Here is a 26354-nt window from a genome sequence, read left to right on the forward strand (position 1 = left end):
TGAATGTAATTGTCTCATTTAAATATTTTTTTTATTTATACTTGATCCTGATCTTCATTTTGATTTATACTTATGTAAAATATAAACACAATTTAGCAAATTTAGTTTCTTTCATTACATAAAGTCATAATAAAACCTTCAAAGGATGGATTACATATAAAAGTTGTAGCTGTAAAACCTTAACTAATGGGATTTGTGGCTTAGGAGCTTTGGACACACAACACCAATAGAGAGGTGCAGAGTCAGTAGGATGTGCTAAGAGGAAACAATAAAATAACTGATGAAGATTCTTGTTTAGACACATGGTAAAGCCTGGAGTAAAAGATCGAATCAAACTTTACTTTTCCTTTGGATTTTTGCAACAAGGAAATACTTGTTATGTTATCCCAGAATCAACAGATCATTTTACTGGAAATTCTCGAGTTTTAAACTGAAAAAATTAAAATTTCTTCTCGTAAATTCTTTCTCGTAATCTTTTTAGTTGTGCATTTGGTTCTTTGTAGGTTTTAAACTTGAAAATGCCGACTTACAACTTGAACATTCTGAGTTTTTAAATCGGAATTTCCCCGTTCCTTCCCTTATAACTCTGTTTTTTTTTCTTCTTCTTTTTTTTTTTATCCTATATTAGCCCGAACACGCCGTCGTAAATTACACACATTTTCAGATAGAAACCATCACACACGTTTTAACGAATTCCACTAGAAATACTCTTAAAAAACATTAAATTGTATCTAGTAAAACGATTACCAAATGGGTATAATTTGTGTAGTGCGTTAGTGTACATCAATAAACAATTAACATCAAGCCAATGAAACTATTGTACAAACTTCTGTAATCTTAATGGTACCGACCAGTAGGTTCCACTATGTGATGTTCAAGTTGGCACAGGCGTTCTACTGGTCTCCACTAGCGATAACATACAATTAATAGAAGGCAAAAAAAATATTAAGAGACCCACACTGACTATTGCAGATTCCATTGAAATCAGTAAAATTCCCTTTATAGCCATTAAAAGCATTACAAACTCTAAACCTCAGCATGTGCTCACACATAATGTGTGATTTACATTTGTACAATTTTCATGAAAATTGATTTATATGAGGCAGCATTTACTGTAATATAAAGACAATGTAGTTATATAATATGTATATATAATATGTCGCTAAACGGTTAAGATTCTAAGTCTCACTGTTTTTAACTACTATTAAAGTGTGAGGTTTAAGTGTTATATGAAGAAATTGCAAAAAGATTTAGACTTGAACGAAGGCACATACATAGTATATGTCAATAGGTGAGAGTTGTGCTACAGTTCCATCTGCTGGTGAACTGAAGTAAAATGCCAATATCACTATCTAATATATAATAATACTAATATTAATATCAGACTCTACAACTATTTCAAATCTTATTGAACATCACCCTGCGTTTTGTATGATAAGAAAATTTAAGACACAACAGTCTTCATTTTGCTTATCATACAAATATTTTGCATTTAAAACTGTAATTAAACAGAATATAGAAAACAAAAACAATCAAAATGAGATGCAGAATCTTGGCTGTTCAGCATTGAAGATCTTATATGCTTTCTAGGCTGTGTAAATGTAAGCACATTTGTGATACAGTCCATGTTAATCTTTTATACAAACGGATTTAAAAGATTTTAAGCCTTATTGCTTCCATTGAAGCATGCGTTCAGATGACACACTAAAAATGTCTAAAGTCTCAAATGGACCATCAGTTTTTATACATGCTTGTGAAATCTGTGTCAGTGTAACTGCACACTGTCATTAAAAATTTTTTTACGAACCATTCCACTATTAACAGAATATAATTTATAATAAAATCTATTGTGTTAAATTGAAAAAGAGTCCTGAATCCTGAGCAAAAGCATGTTCACTAGTGGTCTCAGGCCTTTGCATTCCCACTGTGTGTGAGTATCTGTATAAACTTATACAGATAATTTATCTACATAATAAGCTTAATCTGTTGCCTAAACAATGTTTGAGGACAATATAGTGAATCATATAAATCAAAACAAAATAGTCACTCAAACACTGAACTGCTTATTACTAAGCCTGTTTTGGTGAAAAGGTTTGTCATGGACTATATAGCTTAACTGACCTACATGAACATTTTGAATCTTATTTGTAAGTGAACTGAATGATCAAAGCTTAGATATATCGAGCTTTACCATCAGTAATAAGAGGTATAAGTCAGGGCCAATCTAGCACTATTATTTAGGCCATGAATCTAGGTCCAGGCCACATACACTATATATATATATATATATATATATATATATATATATATATATATATATATATATATATAGTCATCACACGATTCATCAACTGTGTTAGTGCTTATTCTACTGGCTCTAGCACTTTCCCTATCAACATACCCGCATATGTTTTATGGTAAACTTGACACAAGTACCCATTATTATTTCAAACATAATAATTATAATAAATATAGGAATATGTTATGCTACTGTTTTTTAACTGGAAAACCCCTTAACTGGAACATGACAGTTCCTACTCTGTTTCTAAAGCTACTGCTACAAACAGAAAAAAATCAATAAATGATTTACAACCCCAACTCCCAAAAAGGTTGGACACTGTAAAAATTGTAAATAAAAACAGAATGAAATTAACCTGCAAATCTCATAAACCCATATTTTATTCACATTAGAAAATAAAAAACATTTCAAATGTTTAAACTGAGAAATTAATACATTTTAAGGAATAAAGAAGCCGATTGAGAATTTGATGGTTGCAACGCGTCTCAAAAAAGTCAGGACATGGCAAAAAAAAAAATCTGGAAAAAGTGCTTGTTATTAAACATTTTGCTAATAATTAGGTTCATTGGCAACAAATCAGTAAGATGATTGGTATAAATAGTGTATCTTAGAGAGGCAGAGTCTCTTAAAAGTAAAGATGGGCAGAGCTTCACCAATCTGTGAAAGACTGTGTCTACAAATTGTGGAACAAATTCAGAATAATGTTCCTCAACATAAAGTTGCAAAACAGCTGAATATCTAATTATTTCCAGTACATAATATCATCAAAAGTTTCAAAAATCGATATTGCATGCCTGTGATCTTAGGGCCCTCAGGTAGCACTGCATTTAAAACAGTAATGATTCTGTAAAAGAAATCACTGCATTTGCTAAACTGGCTCCTTGGCTTATATTTTTGCAAGTAATGATAAAGTAGATTTCTGTTTCTATTTTTATGTTTTTGAGACATTTCTTTTTTTTTCTTGATGAATGCATATTATTTGAGTGTACTTGCTTTAAGTTCTTATAAAACCTTCCTTTCCTTGACTTTTGTTTTTGCTGTGAAAGAAATTTCAACCACACAATTGTCCAACACTTGTCCTTCAGCCAATATACTATATACTATTAAATAATCTAAACAAAATATATTATGGAAGTGACCAACACCTGAGCATGCATTGAGCTATAACCACTGTAACTACTGTATTTCATTGAATGTTGTAATTAGAGGTTTAGCTGTATAGCACTTCTTTTAAATATAAAGCTGTAATTATTTTGAGCCTGAGGTGCGAAAAGTGGAATTGGATTTTAGGAATGAATTTAAATTGTTTTAGGAAAGAGACCATTCATGATCATTGTGAAGCTTTTTCTTCCATTTGAATACATTCCCTTCACTTAAAGCTATCTTGAATGCTGAATTTTGCGTACATTTATTATTTGCAACAGATAGACTAGAATGTTTTGTTCAAAACCTAGAATTAGTTTTGTTTCCAATATCTACATCTGGTCAGGTTTTAAATCCTGAGTTATAAAGATCTGGCAACCCGGATTAGTGACTAACCCATGGAGATGGTTTGGGCTGTAAGGACCTTTTTAGCAGATAAAATTTTTTTTTGAATTAAAGCTGTTTTCATATTTAAAAAACACAATGGTTTCATATTTGCGTATTATTAAAAAATCATCTTTTCCACCCAAACCATCAGAGATGAACTGTTAAGGAAACGGGAATAAAACAGACAGAGACTGTTAATTATTAATTTCACGGTTGTCTTAAAAAAAATAAAAATAATAATAATTCCAGAAAATTTATCTTTGGTCAGTCACTTTCCCAAATCGGAATGTGTGCGAGTTTTACAGTATGGATTGTCACATTAGAAAAACAAACCAGCTTAATAAACTGTTTACATTGATGATCGTGAAGTTTGCATGGTGTTTTCCAGGCCTATCGGGTATTATAAAGTATATAAAAGAAGACACTGTCACGTGCGTCTATTTGTATTTTATTTAGCACTAAATGTAAGCACGTGTGGAATGCTTAATAATCATACACAAAGGTAAAGGAAATAGGGATAAATAATTTTTAAAAAAGTATCGGTCGCGCGCACGGGGGTATATGTGTGTGTGTGTGTGTGTGTGTGTAGTGTTTTTGGTTTTGTGCATGAGTCACTGTGTCTGGCTTCACGCAGCCGGAACAGAAACCTCACACGCTTGCTCTCTCTCACACACACTCAAACACACTGGTGCCAAACAAACCCGAGCTGCTGGAACGGCGAGGCACAGTGCACTGGTGCACGAGCTGGAAGTCTGTCCGCTCACACCTTTCAGCTGCTATAGAAACTCCTCCAAGTCTTCTATCACATATCGGAGGAAACCACAACACAACGCAGTCCCTCTTGCAACGACAATCACCCGCACGGAGAGGCACAGGCAGGAGGACATGGCCACGGCGACATCTGATGCAGATAGCGCTTTTCGAGATGTTCGGGATCCGGGCTGGACTGAAGCTCAGCTCCGTAAATACCCTTTCCCAACACGACAGATCCCACGTCTTTCTCATACAGACCCCCGAGCGGAGATCCTGATCAACAATGAGGTAATGTAGGCTTTCTGTATCTGACTAGTTACTCCTAGCGTGCTAAGTCATACCTATAGCACTGTAGCTGACACTGTGCTGACATGTTCACTGGCTCAGTCAGGAAACCTTTATAACTATAAATCTCTAATGTAAGAAAAAATGGGTGTTTTAACATCTCCAGGTTGCTACATTACGACGCCGCTGCCATACTGATCGCCTGCAATGCCGTACAATAACATGTCTGTTTGGTATGTTTACGAACAACGGATAGGCAAGAAACTGTTTACACTGAAGAGTAGTCGCTCTATCTGTCTATCCTAGAGAGAGAGAGAGAGAGAGAGAGAGAGAGAGAGAGAGAGATGCATCTATTTGGCACATGTGCATATTTGAAAGCTAAGGGCCTTCCTCAGGGGCCCCAATAGTGGTGCTGGGGCTGGAACCCCGATCAGTAAAAAAGAGCCTTAACCATTGAGCTCCAACTGAAGTCTCATCATTATCATCCATGTTTGTTAAAGGTAGGTAGCTATGCTTGTGATCATAAAGCACACTGCATCATCATCATTACCGCCACACTTGCAGACTTGAAGATCATCCCCTGTGTGTAATGCGCTTCATTGTGCATTAGAAGCTGGTGTACTGAGCGGATTTATACGAGCTACAGTGAGCTGTAAACCCTTACAGGAGTCCCAGCAGGCCGAGTTTAGCGCCACCCCTCCACTACTCACAACAACACTCGTGAGTCCCATGACCACGCTCAGATATAAACAAAGCTCAGAGATCGCTCAGATATAAGCACAGCTCAGAGATTGCACTTATCAAATGTTTGCACCTTTATTTCGTTCCACACCGTGCTGTCTGATTCCACGTGAAGGTACACGGTTTTATGAGCCACAGTACCAAACAGTATGTCAACACAACGGATCACCCCGTATTTGTAGTGTGTGGTTTGGAACCGACTCTTTAAGGGGAAGAGTCGACTCATTTGAGCGAGCCATAATTTACTTTTTAATATTTTAAATATTTTTCTTTACTGTTCTTTCACAATTTTCCCCTGTAATTTATATATCAATCTTTACTTCAAATCACGTGCAAAAAATAACGCAAGGAAGCCTACTGTTTTTGGTCGTTACCTGTGTGTAGTAGTGTTTTTATGAGTTTAGATTAGATTAAGTACTTTAAGGAAAGCAGTATTTTGGTAATTAAAAGTTATTTTTTATTAATTAATTACTTTATCCATAGTTTTGTTCCGTGTAGAAAATGAGGCACTGAGTTAATTGGGAGTTGAAGGAATCGGCTCTTATTGGGGACCTGCAGCAAATGTGAGTCACCAAAAAAAATAAAAGAACCGGAAATCCCATTAGAATAATGTGGTGCTCAAGGCCACGGTCTGGCCGCTGCGTGGTGGTGTTCAGAGCTCAGACTGGCTGAGCTGAACAGCGGCACGTTCCTTTAGTCACGTAGCACTGCGCGCGAGCGCACGCACACACACGCGCAGGCACGCGGGGCGCGCACACCCACCAAATAGACAGCGCTTTCATACACACTTTCAGTATCTAAAATGTAGGCGGCTTATAGCAGTTTTCACTGCTATGAGGAAGGACCTTATAATAGTATATATTTGGACAAAGATGGCTTGTAAAGATCACATTTTGTTTTGGTTTTATTTTAATCGTGACAAAAATGGGCCTTAGTTTCACACAATGTATGTGTGGATATGAAAAAACAGGGTCTGGGTGTGGGTCAGGCTGTAACACTTATTTTCATTTCAGATAAGACTAAATAAATGCCCAGTTTTGTAGTTGCTTTGTTAAGAGTTTATTTACACTTTACATAAAAAAAAGTATTCAAATGTTAATAGCCTTGAAATGTGACTTTTTGAGTTGTTTTCTTTCTCACAACGTTTACCTTTAAGTTTGTGTGTTTAACGCTCTTGTTTTTTTTTTTTTTTTTTTACCTCGTGTGTTATTCAGTTGTACTTTATCTACAGATGTTATATGCATGTGTGAGTAATAGCTTGCACAATTTATATATATATATATATATATTTCTTTTTTTAATATTCCGTCTTTCATTGTTAAAATAAACCTAACTTGAAAAATAGTTGCTACATAATAATACGTGTAGCAGTGGTAAAATGTAAACAGACATTAAGATTTTAAGAAAGGTTTACTGTCTTTACCATGACCTAAATTTTAGTAGTAGTAATGATCATATGATCATGTTTACTATTCTGACAGCTTTAGATTTGTAAGGGATTTACAGTAACTGCTCAATTATGTATTTCTTATAAAAAAAAAAGACCCAAAACATTAGTTGTTGAACTTGAGCTGTCTTACAACTAAATAATGAAGTTATAATACAGTTATAATACATATAATTATAGCTGGCTTTAGAATCAGCCTTCAGATTTAGACTGATTTAAATTTTTTGTAATGACTCCCAGTGTTGACAATGTGGACTTTTTTTTTTTTTTTTTAACCCATATCCTGTACTTTAGAAACTTGTACAAAACATAAAGCTTTTTCAAATTTGGGGAAAGGAGATATGCATGCTATGCAAATAAATTTGGAAAATAACAGCAGGCAAATACATTTTTCCAGTGCTAGCACCAGCCTCTGCAAGCAAAATTACTGTTGTATCTATCCAGACAGGACTAAAATAATCATATGACCACAGAGGTGGACAAACAGTAGGTCTTTGGGCTCTAATTTCCTCGGGGGAGGAGAAAAACACTGACATGGCTGATGGCCATGGATGGAAACACAAGCACAGAGAAGCACCTGCAAATGATGGAATTGCTCCAGGTCTCCATTAAATGTAATCCTGAGCTGAGGTCTGTTTTTCTGGTATTTTATGTAACTGAAGGGTATTGATGAAAATAGGAGGCTGATCTAAGGGCAATAGCCTACTTGATGTAAGCACAATTTTAAGAGAGTTAAATTTAGGTCATTGTAATGTGTGAATTTTGCGTAATTGTGCATTAGTTATTATTCTATGGAAATAATGGCTGTACAAAGCAACAAGAAAATGACCAAAGAACACTGCTGGTCTTCTCAGGTAAGAAAGTTCAGATTTCTGTTCCTTTCACTTCCATCTGGTCAAGTTGAACTGGACAGGACTGTATTTGGTATGCATCCATTTGATGTTCACAAATGACTAATCAGGACCGGATAAGATTATAGCAGCTCCACTTTTAGCACAAGTACAGAAATTTCATCTCATTGAGCATCAGGGGCAGAGCATAACCTAATCATTAATGTGCTAAGTTGGCAGCAGTTTGTTGAACAACTTGTTTAACCCTGATTGAATGCATAATGTCACTTAGCATGTCCTTAAATATTAAAATATCCAAGCTCCAGCATTAGTTTTCTAAATAATTGACTGCTTGGGATGGCTGTTTGCAGTGCGCCTGGCTTACCTAAAGAGCATTCCTATTGCAATGCTCTCCAGGATTTTACTAACACTGAGACAGTTTTATATTTGACTGAGTACCACTAGTTTAATTTGGATTGTATTGGGTCAAACTCTGTTATTTACTGTTTAGCTAAACATTGAAGACTCAGAATTGGTTTAGTTCTGCCAGCTGTTTAAGACTCTGATGGTAAAATCTGAGGCTTGAGTTCACTGAGTAACTATGTATGTAACCAAGAATCCATATTCATCCTGCCTTTTTATGTTTACAGGAACCTGTGGTGTTAACGGATACGAACTTGGTTTATCCAGCGCTCAAGTGGGACATCAGTTATTTGGAAGAGAACATTGGCACTGGGGACTTTTCTGTGTACATTGCCGAAAACCACAGATTTTTATATTATGACGAGAAGAAAATGTCAAACTTTGAGAACTTTATGCCAAAGTCACGCAGGATAGAGATGAAGTTTTCCGAGTTTGTAGAAAAGATGCGCCAAACAGAAGAGCTGGGTGGAAGATCAAGGTAAGGTGTATTAATGAGTCACATGTCCTGTAGCTACAAAATTGGCAGCTACAAATGTGTTGTTTGGTATTGTATAAAATGCAAACCATGGTTTATATGTGTCCTGATGTAAACAGCGGGTTGTGGACAAGCTAAATGCACTAGTTTGGGTTCAGAAGCGGCGCATGAAATCCAACGAGGAAATAAAATTCACCACCGGGTATCAGCCAGCTAAAAGGCAGAAAGAACACAGACCGCTTAATGCACTGATTTCACCTCTGTGTCATGTGACCTGTTGTATTGATGCATGGAAAGATATTCATAATTCCTTAGACTATTAGATATAGATTTAGCAAGACGTAAGCTACAAAACACATTCTTCTTATTTTTAACTGAACTTCAGGGATGTTCTATATGCTCTCATACAACATTTATACGGTGGTTTGTGATCATTGCAAGAAAGCTTGCAATTTTATGTAGTACAGCATGTGCCCATGTGGGTTGAATTTTAGCTCAGTGGTCTAATGTTAGCAAGATGTGTCCTCACATCGTTGTCTGGCTCAAGCAATACTTGGCATCATTTTGCCTGAGCTGAGGGAATTTGAGGATTCGAACTATTCTACTGAGCTCCATGCTCCATCCTGCCATGACATTTTTAGCGACCTAAAATCATATGGTTTGTTTATGATTAATACTTTGTGTTTGTTCAATTTCAAGTGGTGTTTTGTATTTTATTACGCATTTTAGTTTTTCATTTAGTTGTTTTTTGTGTTGGTGTTGGCAATGTATCTTGGTTAAGTTACTTTACACTTATTTTACAAACAAGGCCACACTTAAAATGGAATAGAATATGGAGTGCTGTTTTTGATCTACTCCACCTGCCTAAGCAATAGGTTTAAGTATACCACTGTCCTGATTAGTGTTTCCTTTGCTGTCACTTACTGTAAAACCTTCCCAGTGCACACTTGTACAACTTTTTTTTTTTGCTTTGTTTCTCACTCGTTGCCTCAATTTTGACAACAGTTTTTAAAATTTTGAGTTCTCAAGTCCTGTTTTTAACACGCTGCTCCAAATGTCTGATGTCCCCATTATTATTATTGTTTATACTATTACTGCGTTGTATTTTGCATTGCTATAACAGAATGGTTTGTTATAAGAATGCTACTGTAGTGTACCCTATAGCAGATGGAGTTTTGATCGTTCAGTCAGTTCTGACTTTCAATTGACATGGAAAAATATCAGGACGCTTTGTGTACTTTTCCACTGAGATGGTAAATATTTAATGGAAAAACGTATTGCTGTTTACAGATTAACTCTCTTTTCAAGACCCTGTTTATTGCAAAAAAAAGGTGTTACATTGAAATACCAGTTTGATACCAGTTTTAAATCAAAGTACCTTACATGTGCTCTCTGCTGTGTAGATGTTGTAGGTAGGGCAAAACTTACCGATTGTAGCATCTGTTTTCTAAGCCGACTTGTATGCTGCCTATATAGAGAATAAAATGAACAGAGGAACCCTCAGAATGGGCTCTGGATCCAGCATAAACACTGGCATGGTTGTGGTGTGGGTGCATCAGTGGTGGTGGTGTTTTTTTTCCCCCCCAACCATATCACTGTGGTATCGACAACAGTTTGCTAACCAAAAATATCCAACAGTACTGCAGTCAAACACTAACCACTAATGAGAGGCTACATGATGTTTTACACAAAGCAAAAATCTATAGGTTATAACTTGCATACACCAACACTGTGTTTTAAATAAACTGGCCAGTGTTTGTTGTTCAGACCAAGCTGCACTGCTGTGTCTAGTAAAGCATACAGATATACTGTAATATGCTACTACCATGTTGAATGTCACTGCTAAACTGAGTCACCCACCCAAATAATTTCTGGTTAGCATTCTTGGATAGAGGTCCTAAGGTGGTCCCTGTTCATTGATGAACAGATGGGCTGCAGTCTGGTGTTTTTTTTTTTTTTTCTTTCTTTCTTTCCTTCCTTTCTTTTTTTTTTATTTGTTTAATTGCTTCTGTGACCTTTATATTCAACTCCATTGTTTGATTTCTAGAGTGTACTTGCAGCAAACCCTAAATGACACGGTTGGGCGTAAAATAGTCGTGGATTTTCTGGGTTTCAACTGGAACTGGATCAACAAGCAGCAAACCAAACTAAACTGGGGACAGCTTACATCAAACCTGCTCCTCATAGGCATGGAAGGTACGGTGCCATCGAGTGTATCATCGTGTATATAGCCAGCCATTTAGTAGCATCCACATTTTTATAACATTTTCTTTTTTAAAGTACTTAAATGATTTTAACGTCTATCTCTGCGCTGTGTTCTGTTGCACGCTTTATGCATGGTAAAGGAAACGTGACACCAGCACATTATGATGAGCAGCAGAATTTCTTCGCACAAATCAAAGGCTATAAGAGATGCATCCTTTTCCCACCAAACCAGTTTGAGTGTCTCTACCCATACCCTGTTCATCACCCATGTGACCGACAGAGCCAGGTATTGACAGATGCATGCATATATATATATATATATATATATATATATATATATATATATATATATATATATATATATATATATATATATATATATATATATATATACACTAGCTGAAAGTACCCGTGCTTCGCTACGGAAGGCAGAACGCTAAGCAATATGGAAATAAGCAGTAAGCACTGAGCAGGACTGGATGATCAGAGATCAGAACGTAACGTCAACAAATAACGTACTACCCCTTTGTAGTACCGATACAGGGCAAACTACTTTAAAAATAATTTTTATCGTGCATCTAACATGTAATAAGAAACAATGTAGTAAGTTTCATGAGGATCCGTAATGTTAGTTTACAATGCGTGAGAAATCGCGTTTTTCGCGAGTTAGCCGCGATCCAGGGCGATTTTTTTCAAAACCCTTACTTAGTGAGCACCTAAGACCCAGGAGGAAGGTATGTTCCAAATTTCATTGCAATCCGTTCAGTGGTTTTTGAGATTTTGTGATGTGAGTGAGTCAGTCAGTGGTATTTGAGCTTTATATATATATATATATATATGACACTTCAGTCTTGAATCTGCTAATAAAGATAATATATATATATTTTTAAACATTCATTGAACGTTTTCTAATTGCATATTTAATGGTTTGCAGGTTGATTTTGAAAACCCTGATTATGAAAAATTTCCCAAATTTAAAAATGCCTTTGGATATGAGGCTGTTGTTGGACCAGGTGATGTGCTGTACATTCCTATGTACTGGTAAGTTATTTGTGTAGATGGCACTTATTTACATTTAGTCAAAGTAATGTGATTATTAATTTAGTGGTATTGAATTCTAAGTGGTGTGTTCTATAAATCTATTTGTGTTGGGCTAAATGCTGATTTTTAACCAGTGATCTATAAAAAAAGTAATATCAATGGAGAATCCATTAAAAAAAAAATTGTGTGTACTAGCCAGCAAAATTTTAGCAATATCGCATGAGCAAAAGTATATTGGCGCAGCTACATTTCTGTGTGTACAACTGAATAATGGTTTATCCCATAGTCAGTAACAGCAAAATGCACCATTGCTTTTATTCAATTGTATAAATGCAAATGTATTTTGCGTACCATTTTGGACACGACATGGCCAAATTGTTATTATTGCTTCATGAATGGAAATAGGACACAAAGAAGCCATACTTAATTTATAACCTGTTGGCTATATGGCAATATTTTAGTTTGTACATTTAATCTCCACTGACAGTGATACCAACTCAAATGTAGTAATAAAATATTATTCCAGATACATGTAATTTAGCAGTTATGAATCACATCTAGTTGTCTAAATGACCCTGTTGTATAGACCAATGTAAATAGCCCATTTGGGTACAAAACAAAACAGGAGTGGTGATATCCAATTATATATAAACTGGAATGTGTAAATAAACTATTATGTTATGGAGTTGGATGCTGAACTTGGATAGGGTTTGAAATATTCTTTCTGTTTTAATAATGCAGGTGGCATCACATAGAGTCCCTGTTAAATGGAGGAGTCACGATCACTGTTAACTTCTGGTACAAGGTAATTATGTACAGGATGTTTTTTGTTGTTGTTTGTTTGTTTCTTTTCCAGATAAATAAAGGTTTAGGTCACGACTCTGTGATGAATACTTGACTTTTTTCCGTACCAACCTTAGCAAATCATGTCTTCATCAACCAAGCTGTATGTCTAGTAGCATTGTTATACTGGGATATGTTTTGGCTACTTAGCTGCCCTAAAGGCAAATTTTAATACTACAGCAAACAAAACCATGTTCAGTAGTGTATGTCAAACTTCACTGTAACAGTTTGGGGTTTTCAAACCTTTGGCCATATATAACTAAATCATTTGTACAATAAATATCACCTCTTTTTTTTTTTTTCTTTTTTGAGTATTCATCCACTTTTAGAGCATATACTAGATAATGAATAATAGATAATAATTTGTTAAATAAATAAATAGATAGCTGTGGATTATGCCATTTTAAAGGGCTTGAAAACATGGGGAGAATCTAAATGAACTAAACTAAATAAAAGCGAATTTACCGATATACAATATGAAAGACTACTTTGAATGTAGTTTCTCATTATTTCCAAATGAAGCAGCTGAATGGATCACTAATGATCTGTTTACCCACAATGACCCAGCTTCTACAAGGATGCACACATTTCAAAAATGCCATGTAACGTCAGTCCAGACATAGAGAGCCTTTTGAATTACATGATCTCAAGTGAAACATACCTGTTCTGTCCTTTTCAGGGTGCACCCACTCCAAAAAGGATAGAGTACCCACTGAAGGCCCACCAGAAGGTGGCCATTATGAGGAACATTGAAAAGATGTTAGGAGAAGCCTTGGGGGACCCACATGAGGTACTAAAAAGTAGAGCAATAAATTCAGTTTTTTTTTTTTATTCTATTTTTAAACACTTCAGTAGCGCATTGGAGACAGACGCTCTGTCTTTTGACCTCAACCCAATTACAGAAATCTTTGTAGCTAACCTGAGCATACTCCCTTTGATGGCTGTTTAGGAATTTATTCAACCTTTTCACATGAGAGTTCTTATGCTCACATCTTCAATGTATAAAATAACAGTAGTCATTAGGTTTGGTGTGAGCAGAGCACACAATCACATAGTGGGGAAATGTTGCTTGTACCCACAGCTGTACTCACAGCTAGACCAGGCACTCCCAAACAGTTGTAGCAAACAATCCCAAATAGACATTATGAATTTTCTGAGTTCAAACCTTGACTACCTTACATTTTTTTAATTCAAAACGTATAATATAGGGACTACAATAACATTTTTCATTGCGCTAGTAAAATACTTGTGTAAGTTACCACAAACCAAAGGAATTTCCTTACACTGATTTGTTTATCAATTTTATACATATCATCTTGATGGTTGTTATGGGCTGCATCTCAAACCAAGAACTATAAACTTACATTCAAAAATAATTATTACCTAGAAAATCCAGAAGGCTGGTACAAAATACATTATTTGGTAAGCTTGCTGCATAAGTGTTTTACAATTCAAGCAATACCTGTGATAGGAAAATTTATTATCAAGAATGTTCAATAACAGTGTAAAATAGTGCAGAAGATTTGAGACAGTGTTTGTTTGTTTGTTTGGTGGATCTAAATGGACTCCTGAACTCATTTGTGCAGTGTGTCACATAGTTAAAAATAAAATAATAGCTGTGGATCCTGTACTTGAGTAAAAGTACCAAGTTTCAATATTCCTCCAGTAAAAGTTTAAGAACTCCTTTTGCATTTCTACTTGAGTAAAATTTTTTTGCATTTAAATTTACCTTTTAAAAGTAAAATAACTATTTTATAATTTGTTGTCCTGTACTTTGATGTCCCATTGTCCTGCACATTATTCCTTACATTTTCTTAGAATTTTCTTGCCTTCATTTCCATGATAAACTGGTGCCAGTGAACCGTGATCAGCCAGTTTCTCGGGGAATTAGATTTTTGTGGACTTAAAAGCTGTTATAAGCCGTTCTGTTTGTTAAAGCAAAGATAATAGACATTTTAACAAATCTAAATGTGTTCTTCCATCTTTTCGACAGGTTGGGCCGTTGCTGAACATGATGATCAAGGGGAGATACGAGCAGAGCCCATGTTAATGAGCAGTTTAGCTCTGGTGTGCTATGTGTAGTAGAGCGTATGGATGTGGACAGCTACTTGTCTGTATGTTCAGATCGTTCAGTTAACTGCATGGCAGCATTTCGGCTGCACACATTTCAGCATTTCTGCTTCGAATATCTCCAGATGTTTTCAATCAGCTAACGGAAGGTACCACTATAGAGAATTGATTTGCTCCATCTTTTGAGTCAACATATGTGATTTCTGCCGATTTAGTTTTTATGATGCAGTGTGGGAGAAAAAAAAAAAACAAACACCCAGAGCACACACGCCCCTCCAATAGCACCTATTTTCCTTGTTTATCTTGTCAAAGTAGTCGAAACATTACTGTCCATTTTAAGAGTGCTTCCAGCAAACCTTACTTGTGTTAGTATTTTTTGTTACTGTATACTGTAATTTATGCAGGTTTTAAAGGTTTGAAAATCAGAATTGTTTTTTTTTTTTTCCTTCTCCTTTTTCTACTCTCACCCAACAAGAGTTACAGTAGTGATGCACAGGAAATATATATTTTTTTTTCAACCCCTGAAGGAATGGAACTGATAAAAGTTTTTTTTTTTAAGGATAAATTTTGATAATTGCTAAAAAATTGATCCCTCTTGTGCACATGCGTTTGTTTGCCTGTGCATTTGTTTGAGTGTAACCTCCTTTCACACATGGTACAATGTTTCTGACTCAAATCACAAGTTAGGGAAAATGTTTAATTTACTGTATTAAAACTATGTTCAGTTGTTGCATATACATTCAATAAAAAATTTTTTTATTTTATGGTAAGAAAGTAATCTGTCCAACATAGGAATGATTCTTCTTTGTGAAATGACAACAGATCTAAAAGGCTACGACATGTCCCCCTTTCCTGAAACTACTATTGTATTATTAAATGACTCAAATCGACACGCGAAGAAACTCAAAGTCTAATTTGCTTGTAAAGATTTATTTGCTGAACTGATATCTAATTCACTCACTATGTTCCAAATTAGGCTTTTTTTTTGGAATGTGTCTTGAATAACCTGTGTATTGTTTTATCTCCAGTTGCAGAATGTTTCTAAAGAATTTGATTACAGATCCCTGGATCCAAGCAAAGTAGAAATGAATGATTATTGCAGTGATTATTGCACAAAATTATTTTTGTTGATATTTGGAATTGTAAATTTGCATACTTGGTTTTGTAAATGTTTACTGTGTATGTGCTATGTGCCAAATTGATTTTTTTCTAACATATAGTTGTGACTGAAATTATTCTTTTTGTTTTGTTTTAGTATTATTGCTGTTTATAACATGGCTGTTGCTGGACTGTAATTTGGCTGGAAAAAGAAGGGCGGTATAGCACTTGAAAAAGCTAGTATTTGGGATTTTCACTTAAAACCTTTTATCACTTAATTGAGGGGGTACTAAAAGTTGCAGGATTTTAAAATGTTGTCCTCTGGCCAAAAGATTTTCCAGAAAAGTTCCAGACTAATTTTGGGAAAACAGAGCTTTAAATAGGGGTATACCAACATATAAACCGATTCGAAGCACATGCTCACATTTCGATAAAACTCAAGGATCTGTACCAAACAGCACAATGCACACTTCCCCAAACAAAAATATGCATAAATAGTAATAACACTGTTGTAGGGACATGCTATATATTATTATTAGAGTATGCCATTTTGGAAGCCACCCCAAATATTCACAGCTTTTTATTAGTCAGTATTACAGAAGTGTAATAAAAAAGTAAACTTTTTATGCACATTAGTGTTAGTCATTAATGAGTGCCAGATAAAAGAGCAGAACCTTTACCAAATAGTTTGCATGAAACTCAGCAGTGGTTTAGTAGAGATTGCCAATGTCTTTATGCTTATTCTGTGGTATAATAAAGTCATATCCCACAGAATGAACTAGCTGCCTATTAATTTATCTAATTTGTGCATTTTGTTCTTTAGAACAAAGTATATTTTTGCTTAACTAATAGAAATCATGTTTATTTTGCAGAAATGCAAAGAAACTCACATACTCTTCTGTTAATCCCCACAAACTACCAACTGGGAATACAAACTTTACAAGGAGGTTAAAATGGCTAGCTGTCATCTAGCAATCATCCTCTTCCCATTATTGAGATAAGTTATTAAATGCGTTCAGCAAGACTAACAAAAAACTATAATAATAATAACCTTTTACACTGTAGAACTGGAGTTCACTTTTTACCTCCTGGTTGTGTGGTTGGCAATGGCTCCTCACTTTGAAGATGTAGAACTTATTTTGTGTCTGTAGGTGGGCTAAGATGATGTCTGACCTTAGCTGGGCTACAACATTAGAAAAATGTCACGCCCCCTTTTGAACCCTACACAACAGACGTACGTCTGACACAAAGTACCTTTTATATGTTGGTCAGGGAAATTTATACAAGTTTAGGAAAGTCAGATTCATCATAAACAATTTCATTAAGATTTGTAAATCAAATCATAAACATTGTTCAAAACCGATATAATTTGCCATATTAGACATAAATGGTCACAAGGGAGAGTATTGTAAGGGGAAACATAAGCCAGAAACATTCTTTTCTAAGAAGACCCTTGTGTTCAGTTCATTTGTGTACATTTCCTAGCATCTTTCATGGCTTTATAACCCACTGTTAACTCAACGGTAGCTTGTTCTTGATTACCCCATTAGGGAACGTTTCTTGCACCCTTGATATTATTCAGTTGGTGCTTTTTCTGTTTACTGCAATCTTGTTTTATTGAAAAGCGTTGATTTACTGTATTAGTCACTGAATAAACTCCTCCACATGTTGTGCATGTAGTTCATAAATCAAAGGGTTTTCAGAAGCAGTGATGAACTCTCACTTTCACCTAAACTTCCCAAATGTTTCAGGATGCTTTCAATTCATTGTTAAGAATTTTACTTCTTCTAGAAATAAAGCCTTATCCTTTTACTCTGTGTACATTTTGAGTTGTAACAGTAACAATACAGAAACAGTGTGTGGTTTATTTATCAAGCTCATGGCCTCATACAATGTGGCTTATTCTCTGAGTTTGGTATCTATACATTGGTATATAGGAAAACTGTCTCTTTCCGAAGAGATGCTTTACAGTGATTCTTTGTACATGTGCTATTAACATTGGGAAATTAAGGCTTGTATACCAAATGGTCATTGTTACACGTCTATTATGTCCATTCTGAGGTATATTACAGACAATTAGGTAATTTAAGCACAATAAAAGAAATGAGAGTTACATATTTTGCAATAGAGGTATCATATAATGTGAATAAATTATATTATTGAACTTTAAATGTCTCTGAAGCAAGGGACATGGAGTCAAGGCAAAAAAAAACCTAGGAGTGATTGATTTGTCAAATATAAAGCTTTTGCTACTAACAAAACCCCACCTTCATTAACATGAACATGAGGACTGTGTGCTGCATTTACAGCATTCGTTCTTGGTTTACGCTTTAATGCCTATAATTGGATGTAGCTCCTTTCAGTTACTGTGTATATAAACTTTTGTTGAAGGTGGGCTGGGTTGCTGTCTGGTATATCACAGGTGGGTTACCTTCATCTGGAAGCGTTTGATTAGCAGCTATGAAGCAGCTTGTACTAGCAAAAACACTTACAGCAGCTACTTATTTTTAGTGTAAATTAGACTATTTTTTCACTTTTGCTGTCTTGATCCAACAGGTTTAAATATAAATACAGATCGCTTGTTGCATTATATTACACTGTTATTGTGCAAGGAATATGTGTGTGTGTCATTTGTGTAATCTGGTGCCTTGTCATGCAGACTGGCCTCTGGATCAGACGCCCTCTTGTTTGCTGCTGATGTAACCGCAGAAGACAGTAACACAGCTGATTCTATACATGACAATGTGGTACCTGTTTTTGTATTAACACCCCTGTGCGATATGTTGCTACATATCAGTGTTTGAAATCACACGTCTTTAGTTAGCTTGGGTAAAATGGCAGCCAAGCAGGAAAAAGTTGGAGATTAGAGTTGTCGATTATAAGCATTTAACTACTTGATGCTCTTTTATAAACAATAATGATTTAGCAGTTTTATCAATCACAGCTCCATTCCAAACGACAGCTCAGCTAACTGTTCCACAACTTAATCCCATGTTACATGACAGGTGTCATGTAAAAAAAAAAAAGGCTGAAAATTTGGAATAATAAAAGACACAGGGCAAAATAAAAAAAATACCTGACTATAGGTTTACATCTATCTTTTTATGTTGATCATACAGCAAAAATAAAACTTCTGGCGCATTTCAACAGTTTGTAGTTTAGCAGTTAGCGAAGATCACCTCTTTATAAGGAAACTGCATAACCTGAGCACAAACAACAACATACAAATGTTAATACACTAGGCTTCCTGTTCTACTATGAATAGTGAGCATGGGTTACATGACCATTCACTCTCCATCAGCTAAAACCATGCAGAACTGTAAGCACCAACGTACAGAACACTTCTAATACAGTAGAGTAAAACCAGACTAAACTAAGATAATCCAGTGCAAATAACTCAGAGGTCAAAATAACATACAAGTAGCAATTAAATACATTTGGGAGGCCCTTGTATATCTGCTTTAAAAAAATACAGTAACTCTCTCCCCTTAAATTTCACTTTATCCTAACTTTAATAATGCCCGACTGAAATATCATTACCCCTTGGTAATCAGATTTCACAGTGCACACCCCAACCTTCATTGTACTTTAAAACCCTGTAGGTGATGTATGATAACCACTAGGGTCAGTGAGAGACACTTTGATGCCTCCTTGAGTGTGTGCCAAGACCTTCCAAAGTCACACAGCGATGCATAATGCAGTATTTACAATAAACACCACCATAAAACTGCCACCTTTGCTTGGAAATTTCTCACTTAGCTGGTATAGTTTTCGAATGACAAATATTGTTTATCTGGAGTTCAGAAACTCAGTTACATATGTAATTAGAATTATATTTTATCCCAAATACCAGGAGTAGGAATGACTTGCATAATATATGCCAACAGCATTATGAATAGGACTAGCCTTACTTGTACTGAGATGACCATGACACTCATGCCACAGGTGCAACATTGTAGAACCAAGAGGTGAAAACCAGGTTGATTTAAAATGGTGAAAGCTGGTGTGGACTAAAAACATGGACCTAGACCAGCCCTTGCTGAAGGCTGTTGCCATATTTACAATTGGGTTATATGATGTTGGGCAAGAAATCTAAATCATACCAGTATCATCCAGTCATTGACACATGCAAAGTCAACTTATTTCAAGAGAAATTTGTTTTGAGATCACTACTACGTGTACTGCAGGATGGACAGAGCTTCCTTACATGCCCTTTATAAGGAAGTGTAAGGAAGCGGTGTCCATCCTGCAGTACACGTAGTAGTGATCTCAAAACAAATTTCTTGTACTGCAGGATGGACACCGCTTCCTTACACTTCCTTATAAAGGGCATGTAAGGAAGCTCTGTCTATCCTGCAGTAGAAACTGATGATGATACAGGATACATTTTTCTGTTTAGAGAACAGCTGAGATGTATTTCTGGACTTTTCATAACCAAGTTCTGCCTAAACAGAAACCTGATTGTTCCCTATACTGCATGGAATTTGACTTTTGACGGTAGTGATCAATAAACTGATATAACAGCTGGGTGATGTTAGCACTGGGGTGCTCTTTACCAATCAATTAAAAATACCCATACAAGAAGTACACTCACTGAGGTAGAAGAAAATAAGAGGATAGCTCAATGTACATGACAAAGAAAATGGGGATTACACATTGTCAATTTTTGACTATGGAAGGTCATGGAACAAGGGCACATACACACAGGAGCATCAATTTCTTTTGAACAACCCTTGACGGTAAGGACGGTGAAACAGAAGTGGTGGTACATAAAACACATCTAAACCATAATACGACGAAAAGTAAAAAAGACATACTCAAAACAAAACTCTGAAAAGATTTGATTTTGTCAGTGCATTAAGAATTAAAGATGTATACTCCTAAAAAATAAAAATAAATAAATAAATAAAAAAAAAGGGGAAAAATATGAATTCACAGAACAGCTCACGTACAGGTCAAATCACTCGCATCATAAATACAATTTTAAAACCAGATGTGTAAATGTACAGATATCAGTGAAAGCGGTATTTGCGAGCTGGTTTAAGGCTAACATAAGTCTTTTTCATTTCCTCAGTTTCATCTTTCTTCACCAGATGGTAGCGCTCTCCCTTGGTTGTCACCACCTGATTGCCATGGTAACGCACCAATTTCTTCGGAGCCTACGAGACACAAAATTAACCTTGAAGTCTACTATATGACACACTGTATTAGATAGAATACTTTCTTCATAAGCATGCACACGTGTGCGAGCGCACGCAGGCACGCACGCACGAACACAAAACACTTACGTCTTTTGGGATGAACGGTCTGTGTATTTTCTTATCCTCCTCATTATCTACCAACATGTATCTAAGAAGGGGGAAAAAAAAACAGATAAGGAAATGTATTTGCCTTTGTCAGTTTTCTTTAAATGTTTACAAAAAATAAAGCTTTCATTCGAAATGGACACGAGACATTCTTCTTTTTCCTCCAGCTGCTCCCATTAGGGGTCGCCACAGTGGAGCCGCCGTCTCCAAACCTCCCTGTCCTCTACATCTGCCTCTTTCAAACCAACACCATGTCTTCTTTTACCACATCCATAAACCTCCTCCTTGACGTTCCTCATGGCTCCATCCTCAGCATTCTCCTACCGATATACCCCATGTCCCTCCTCTGCACATGTCCAAACCATCTCAATCACGCCTCCCTCACCTCGTCTCCAAAACGTCCTACATGCACTGTCCCTCTAATAATGTGGACAAGCTTCATGTCTCTCAGAGATCAACGATATAAGAAGCACATGTAAGCAACCGTAGAAGGCATTAAACTCTACTGTACTATAAATTGTATTGTTTCTATGTTTTTATCAGTTTCATTACACTACAAAATTGAGAAATTAAAACTGCATTAGTGTGCAATAGAATAGGAGGGCATACATTATACATTATTCCAAAGACACTTTAGAACAGAGATGCCCAAACTAGGGAATAAAGGACAAAGCTGGCCTGTGGTGACCTTTAATTTGGCCCATCATGCCATATATGAAAAGAGGGGAAAAGATGCCCATATCTCCAAATTTTTTTATTTTATTTAACATAACATTTTGATTTGAACAGACTTTCCGTCTGATGAATGTGTAAACTGAGAAGCAAACTAACTGACTATCACCTACATAATATCATGACTTAAGCTGTAAGTCAGCTGCAGCCCAATTTAAAAAAGAAAAAGAAAAAAAAAAACATGAAAAATGTGGACAAGCTTCATGTCTCTGCATATAGCTGTATTAGGCATTGAACTCTATTGTACTTGGTTTTTATTAGTCTTGTTGAACTACAAAATGGAAAAAAAAAAGCTGCATTAGTTAAGAATATTACAGTGCAAGTCTTACCATATATTTCTAAATATTATGAATCATAAATAAAGCATGGCTACTTTAATTTGACTATAATACAGTTTGGAATAATGCAACATTGAGGGCTAAAGGTAAATCGGGTTTGCTTTATGAACGCTTTATAGGAGATATAAATATACACAAAATGTATGACCTCCTTAGTTTTTTCCAACAAACAGGAAATTGTGAAACAGAAAATTAACTATTACAGTAACTCATAGAAGACTCACTTTTCTAAAATATTTGCTTTAAGCTTCTCATCAGCCTGTGCCGTCTCAGTCTTGGTTTGGCTTGCCTAGAAACAAAGAAATAAATGAAACATATACAACATAATGCTCCCCCTCCCAGTCTAAGTTTCAGTAGACAGACCACAGTATTGTGGCGAACAGATTGCTATTTTAGAACTACTGTGCATTTTCCCCCATATAACTCTCACTCCTCTGAATTATTCGAACAGTTCAGCGTGGCATAATAAATAAAAATATTTAATCTGAGTCACAGTTGGTAGGACACATTTGGGCCATGGTTCTTTTTTTTCCTGAGTAGTTCAGGGCTCCAGAGACACATCAAGCTTTGCATGGATGGTTTACTTACTCTGAGGGGAGGGGTGGGACTGAGCTGCACATCTCCCTCGATGATGAGTCGAACAGCTTCCTCCATGTCTCCTTTAGCAATAGATAATGCACTTCTGGCTTCGGTCACGCTACACTTAGGAAACATTTCCAGAAGGTGCTGTTCCTGCTTATCCCAATCTGAAGTGCTCACCTAACACACACACACACACACACACACACACACACACACACACACACACACACACACACACAATGATTTGAAGTAATAGTTACATGGAGCTGCAATGCTAAATTGAGTAATCATTTAATTGAAAGCAAACTATCACCAATTTTACTAATAATGTCAACCTTTTCCACTGTTTCATTTCCAGATGCATTTCATTTCTTTTCCCTCAGAACACTGTATTTCACTTTAGGCAAGTTGCTTTAATAAACCAAAAACATGAAGTAAAGAAAGTCCAACCTGATGTCAATGGTTTCAACACCAAAAATATAATATATACCGGTACTTAAAATATATTTCAAGCATGCAAGAAGTTATTAAATCAAAACTATTTCAGATGTCTAACCTGGTTGTGACCTTCATTTTGTTGGAATCCATTTCAAAATATAATCTTTCATGCACTTGTTACAAAGCTATTTCCACATTAATCCCAAAACTTTTAATCACTTAGTTATTAAAATATCATGCTAAAGAAATGCTTAAGACACACTGACTTTTTATAAAACTGCGTCTTGAGTTTCTGACCATGAAAGTGTAATGCAATATTTGTCTGACAAACATTAAGAATAATATTAAGGAAAAAAAATTATAAAATTTTAATAACAAACCTGTTATTTGGATCAGGTGACAATGATGATTCCATGTAAATCCACAAACTTTTAACCACTGAGCTATTGAGCTAATTAGAATCTCAGATTGATGCATGGACAAGAAAATTTGGTCAGCAAACACAAAAGAAAACACCAACCAAACAGGCTTTGTGGACAGACAGCTAAAAACACTGATGTGAGTTAATACCTTGGCTGTGGCTCCCTCTGCATGTGATGAGTGGCTGTGTGTCTTTTGCATCTGGACTCGTTGCTCTGGAGGAGGTGTCAAGGAACAATTTCCCTCGCCTGTCTTCAACTCAAAAGACTCTGAAACAGGAATATTCACAGATAATAGAATAAAATATACTGTGCACTTTGCACTAAACATGCAAAATGTAAAAAGAAGTTCTGTAATCATTTTCGGATTTAACTTATAAACACGATCCATCCACAACAACAGCGCTTAGGAACATTCACCTTCGCTTCTTGCTGACGCTAATTTCGAGGACAAGCTGAACATCATTTCACAAACCTGAACACTGGGGGAAAAAAAAACCAATAAAATTGAATAGTTAAATACACTTCCAGATACAAACTGCCAAAAGGTTCACACTGTTGTGCATTTATTTCTAATGTGGTTGGAATAAGAAGCCCAACAATTATTACCAGTCAATGCTGGAAAAGCCTGGAATATAAGCCTCAAGCATCTCAACAAACACCTCAACGTCAAAGTTTTCTTCAACGCTTGACTGGGAGCCAAGATCTTCCAGCACACCGATGATGTAGGAAAGCAAAACGTCATCCAGGGTGCTGGGAAAAAAGAAAACAGGTAGAATCTCGTACTGCGTTTTCTTTTATTTGGTTGGAGTTTGGATAAGGTAAGATGGCAACTAACCTCAGATCTGCATGCGGTATGTGTGATCGGACAAAGTCGTACAGTGCATCGTGAATGATCTTCTGGAGCTCCATCCTACCTGTTACTGTTCAACATAATAACACACACACAAACACACTTTCTATATATGGAGAAAGCAATCTAAGGCATTTTTATCACATAATAGTTGCTCCCTGTGTCAATAGGTACACAACCTTGTGTAGCCGTTGAAAAGAATAATTGTGTACGCACAAGAATAATTTTTGATTGATGGCTTCATTGCAGCCAAAAGCTTTTAAGATTACTTGGTGTGTTTGCTGTGTTTCTGTTGTATGTGGTGTGTTTGCTGTGTTTCTGTTGTATGTGGTGTGTTTGCTGTGTTTCTGTTGTATGTGGTGTGTTTGCTGTGTTTCTGTTGTATGTGGTGTGTTTGCTGTGTTTCTGTTGTATGTGGTGTGTTTGCTGTGTTTCTGTTGTATGTGGTGTGTTTGCTGTGTTTCTGTTGTATGTGGTGTGTTTGCTGTGTTTCTGTTGTATGTGGTGTGTTTGCTGTGTTTCTGTTGTATGTGGTGTGTTTGCTGTGTTTCTGTTGTATGTGGTGTGTTTTTGTTGTGTGTGTGTGTGTGTGTGGTCATCTCAGATGCAGGCCTACACTGCGCTTAAATGTCGAGCATCAGTCTTTTGTCCTGAAAGCGTCCTGCTTCCAGACCAGCTCGGATGCCAGCTAAACGATTAGAGTAGAAACCTCACCTGATCTGAATCGTTCCTCTGCTCTACATTCACTTATGCACTCGTGATACACACAACATAAAAACCTTCAAGGGAAATAAACGCTAAACTTAACTGCGGCCATTCGAAATGCGAAGCTAACAAGCCTAGCTCTCGTTAGCTAACCCATAGCTCCATCAAACCGGCCACCACAAGCAAGCAAACAAACACATCTAATCTGTTTCACCAAAACGATCTGTTCCACTTACAAAACGAGTGCAGGATGACTGCAGACGAATTTATTTTGCGTAAAATTTGATAGCGTTTCAAGTGGGCAATTTCTTACAACCTGCGCGCCGTGGGTTGTTTCAAAATGTATGACATCATTTCCTGTTTAAAGTAAACACGCACTCGTGGTGCTGCAGGAATGATGTGAAGAATATGAATCGAAGAAATTTTGAAAAAAAGAAAAAGGACCGTTTTAGATAGATAGATAGATAGATAGAGAGAGAGAGAGAGAGAGAGAGAGTAATACTAACTAACTAGCTAGATATCTGTAAGATCGAACAGGTTAATGGTCTTGGAACCTCTCCTTAATATTATTTTAGAAATAGCGTCTTCTTCAACAACAAACTACTTGGTGAGTGAATATGGGGAATAGAGGGTTTTAAGACGATTATTATGAAGATTTTGTACTGGACATGGAGCTGGACTAAATTCTCCACTCACATTTGGATCTCTAGAGGTTGCAAAAGGAAGCCACCTTATGGCAACACAAAGTTTATTTACACCCAATCCGCACTTTTTCCTAACAAATTTATGTGGACGAAAATGACCAAACTTAACTTAACTTCGCTATATACTATATATATTTTCCTTGTGGGCGCCGCTGTAAAACGATTATGGGTATAACTTCCGCCAGAAGTAGTAGCAGCATTGACTGACTTGTTTATACGAACTGTGTTCATGTATTG

The 26354-nt window shown here is 36.1% G+C and overlaps 2 protein-coding genes across 4 annotated transcripts; one reads left to right on the forward strand and one right to left on the reverse strand.

Moving 5' to 3' along the window:
• The first annotated feature begins 3800 nt into the window (after nt 1–3800).
• Nucleotides 3801–17852, forward strand: hif1an (hypoxia inducible factor 1 subunit alpha inhibitor). The gene is made up of 9 exons (XM_083539584.1): nt 3801–4870; nt 8536–8786; nt 10831–10979; nt 11129–11274; nt 11923–12029; nt 12771–12834; nt 13552–13662; nt 14866–16425; nt 16712–17852. Exons 1-8 carry the CDS (start codon nt 4391–4393, stop codon nt 14920–14922), a joined length of 1365 nt encoding a protein of 454 aa, XP_083395710.1. The 5' UTR covers nt 3801–4390; the 3' UTR covers nt 14923–16425; nt 16712–17852.
• Nucleotides 17853–19127: 1275 nt separating this feature from the next.
• cuedc2 (CUE domain containing 2) lies at nt 19128–25790 on the reverse strand. 3 transcript variants are annotated; one of them, XM_083539585.1, is made up of 10 exons: nt 25650–25790; nt 24694–24778; nt 24465–24608; nt 24276–24337; nt 24007–24125; nt 23005–23175; nt 22641–22705; nt 21329–21389; nt 20330–21199; nt 19128–20221 (listed from the first exon to the last, which is right to left on the reverse strand). In XM_083539585.1, exons 2-9 carry the CDS (start codon nt 24765–24767, stop codon nt 21053–21055), a joined length of 843 nt encoding a protein of 280 aa, XP_083395711.1. In that variant the 5' UTR covers nt 24768–24778; nt 25650–25790; the 3' UTR covers nt 19128–20221; nt 20330–21052. The 3 variants fall into 3 exon arrangements, with proteins under 3 accessions (XP_083395711.1, XP_083395712.1, XP_083395713.1); XM_083539586.1 differs by having other exon boundaries at nt 25325–25787; XM_083539587.1 differs by having other exon boundaries at nt 25730–25752.
• Nucleotides 25791–26354: the final 564 nt, after the last annotated feature.

Source organism: Silurus aristotelis (genome assembly GCF_946808225.1).
Source record: "Silurus aristotelis genome assembly, chromosome: 4".
Lineage (NCBI taxonomy): Eukaryota > Metazoa > Chordata > Actinopteri > Siluriformes > Siluridae > Silurus > Silurus aristotelis.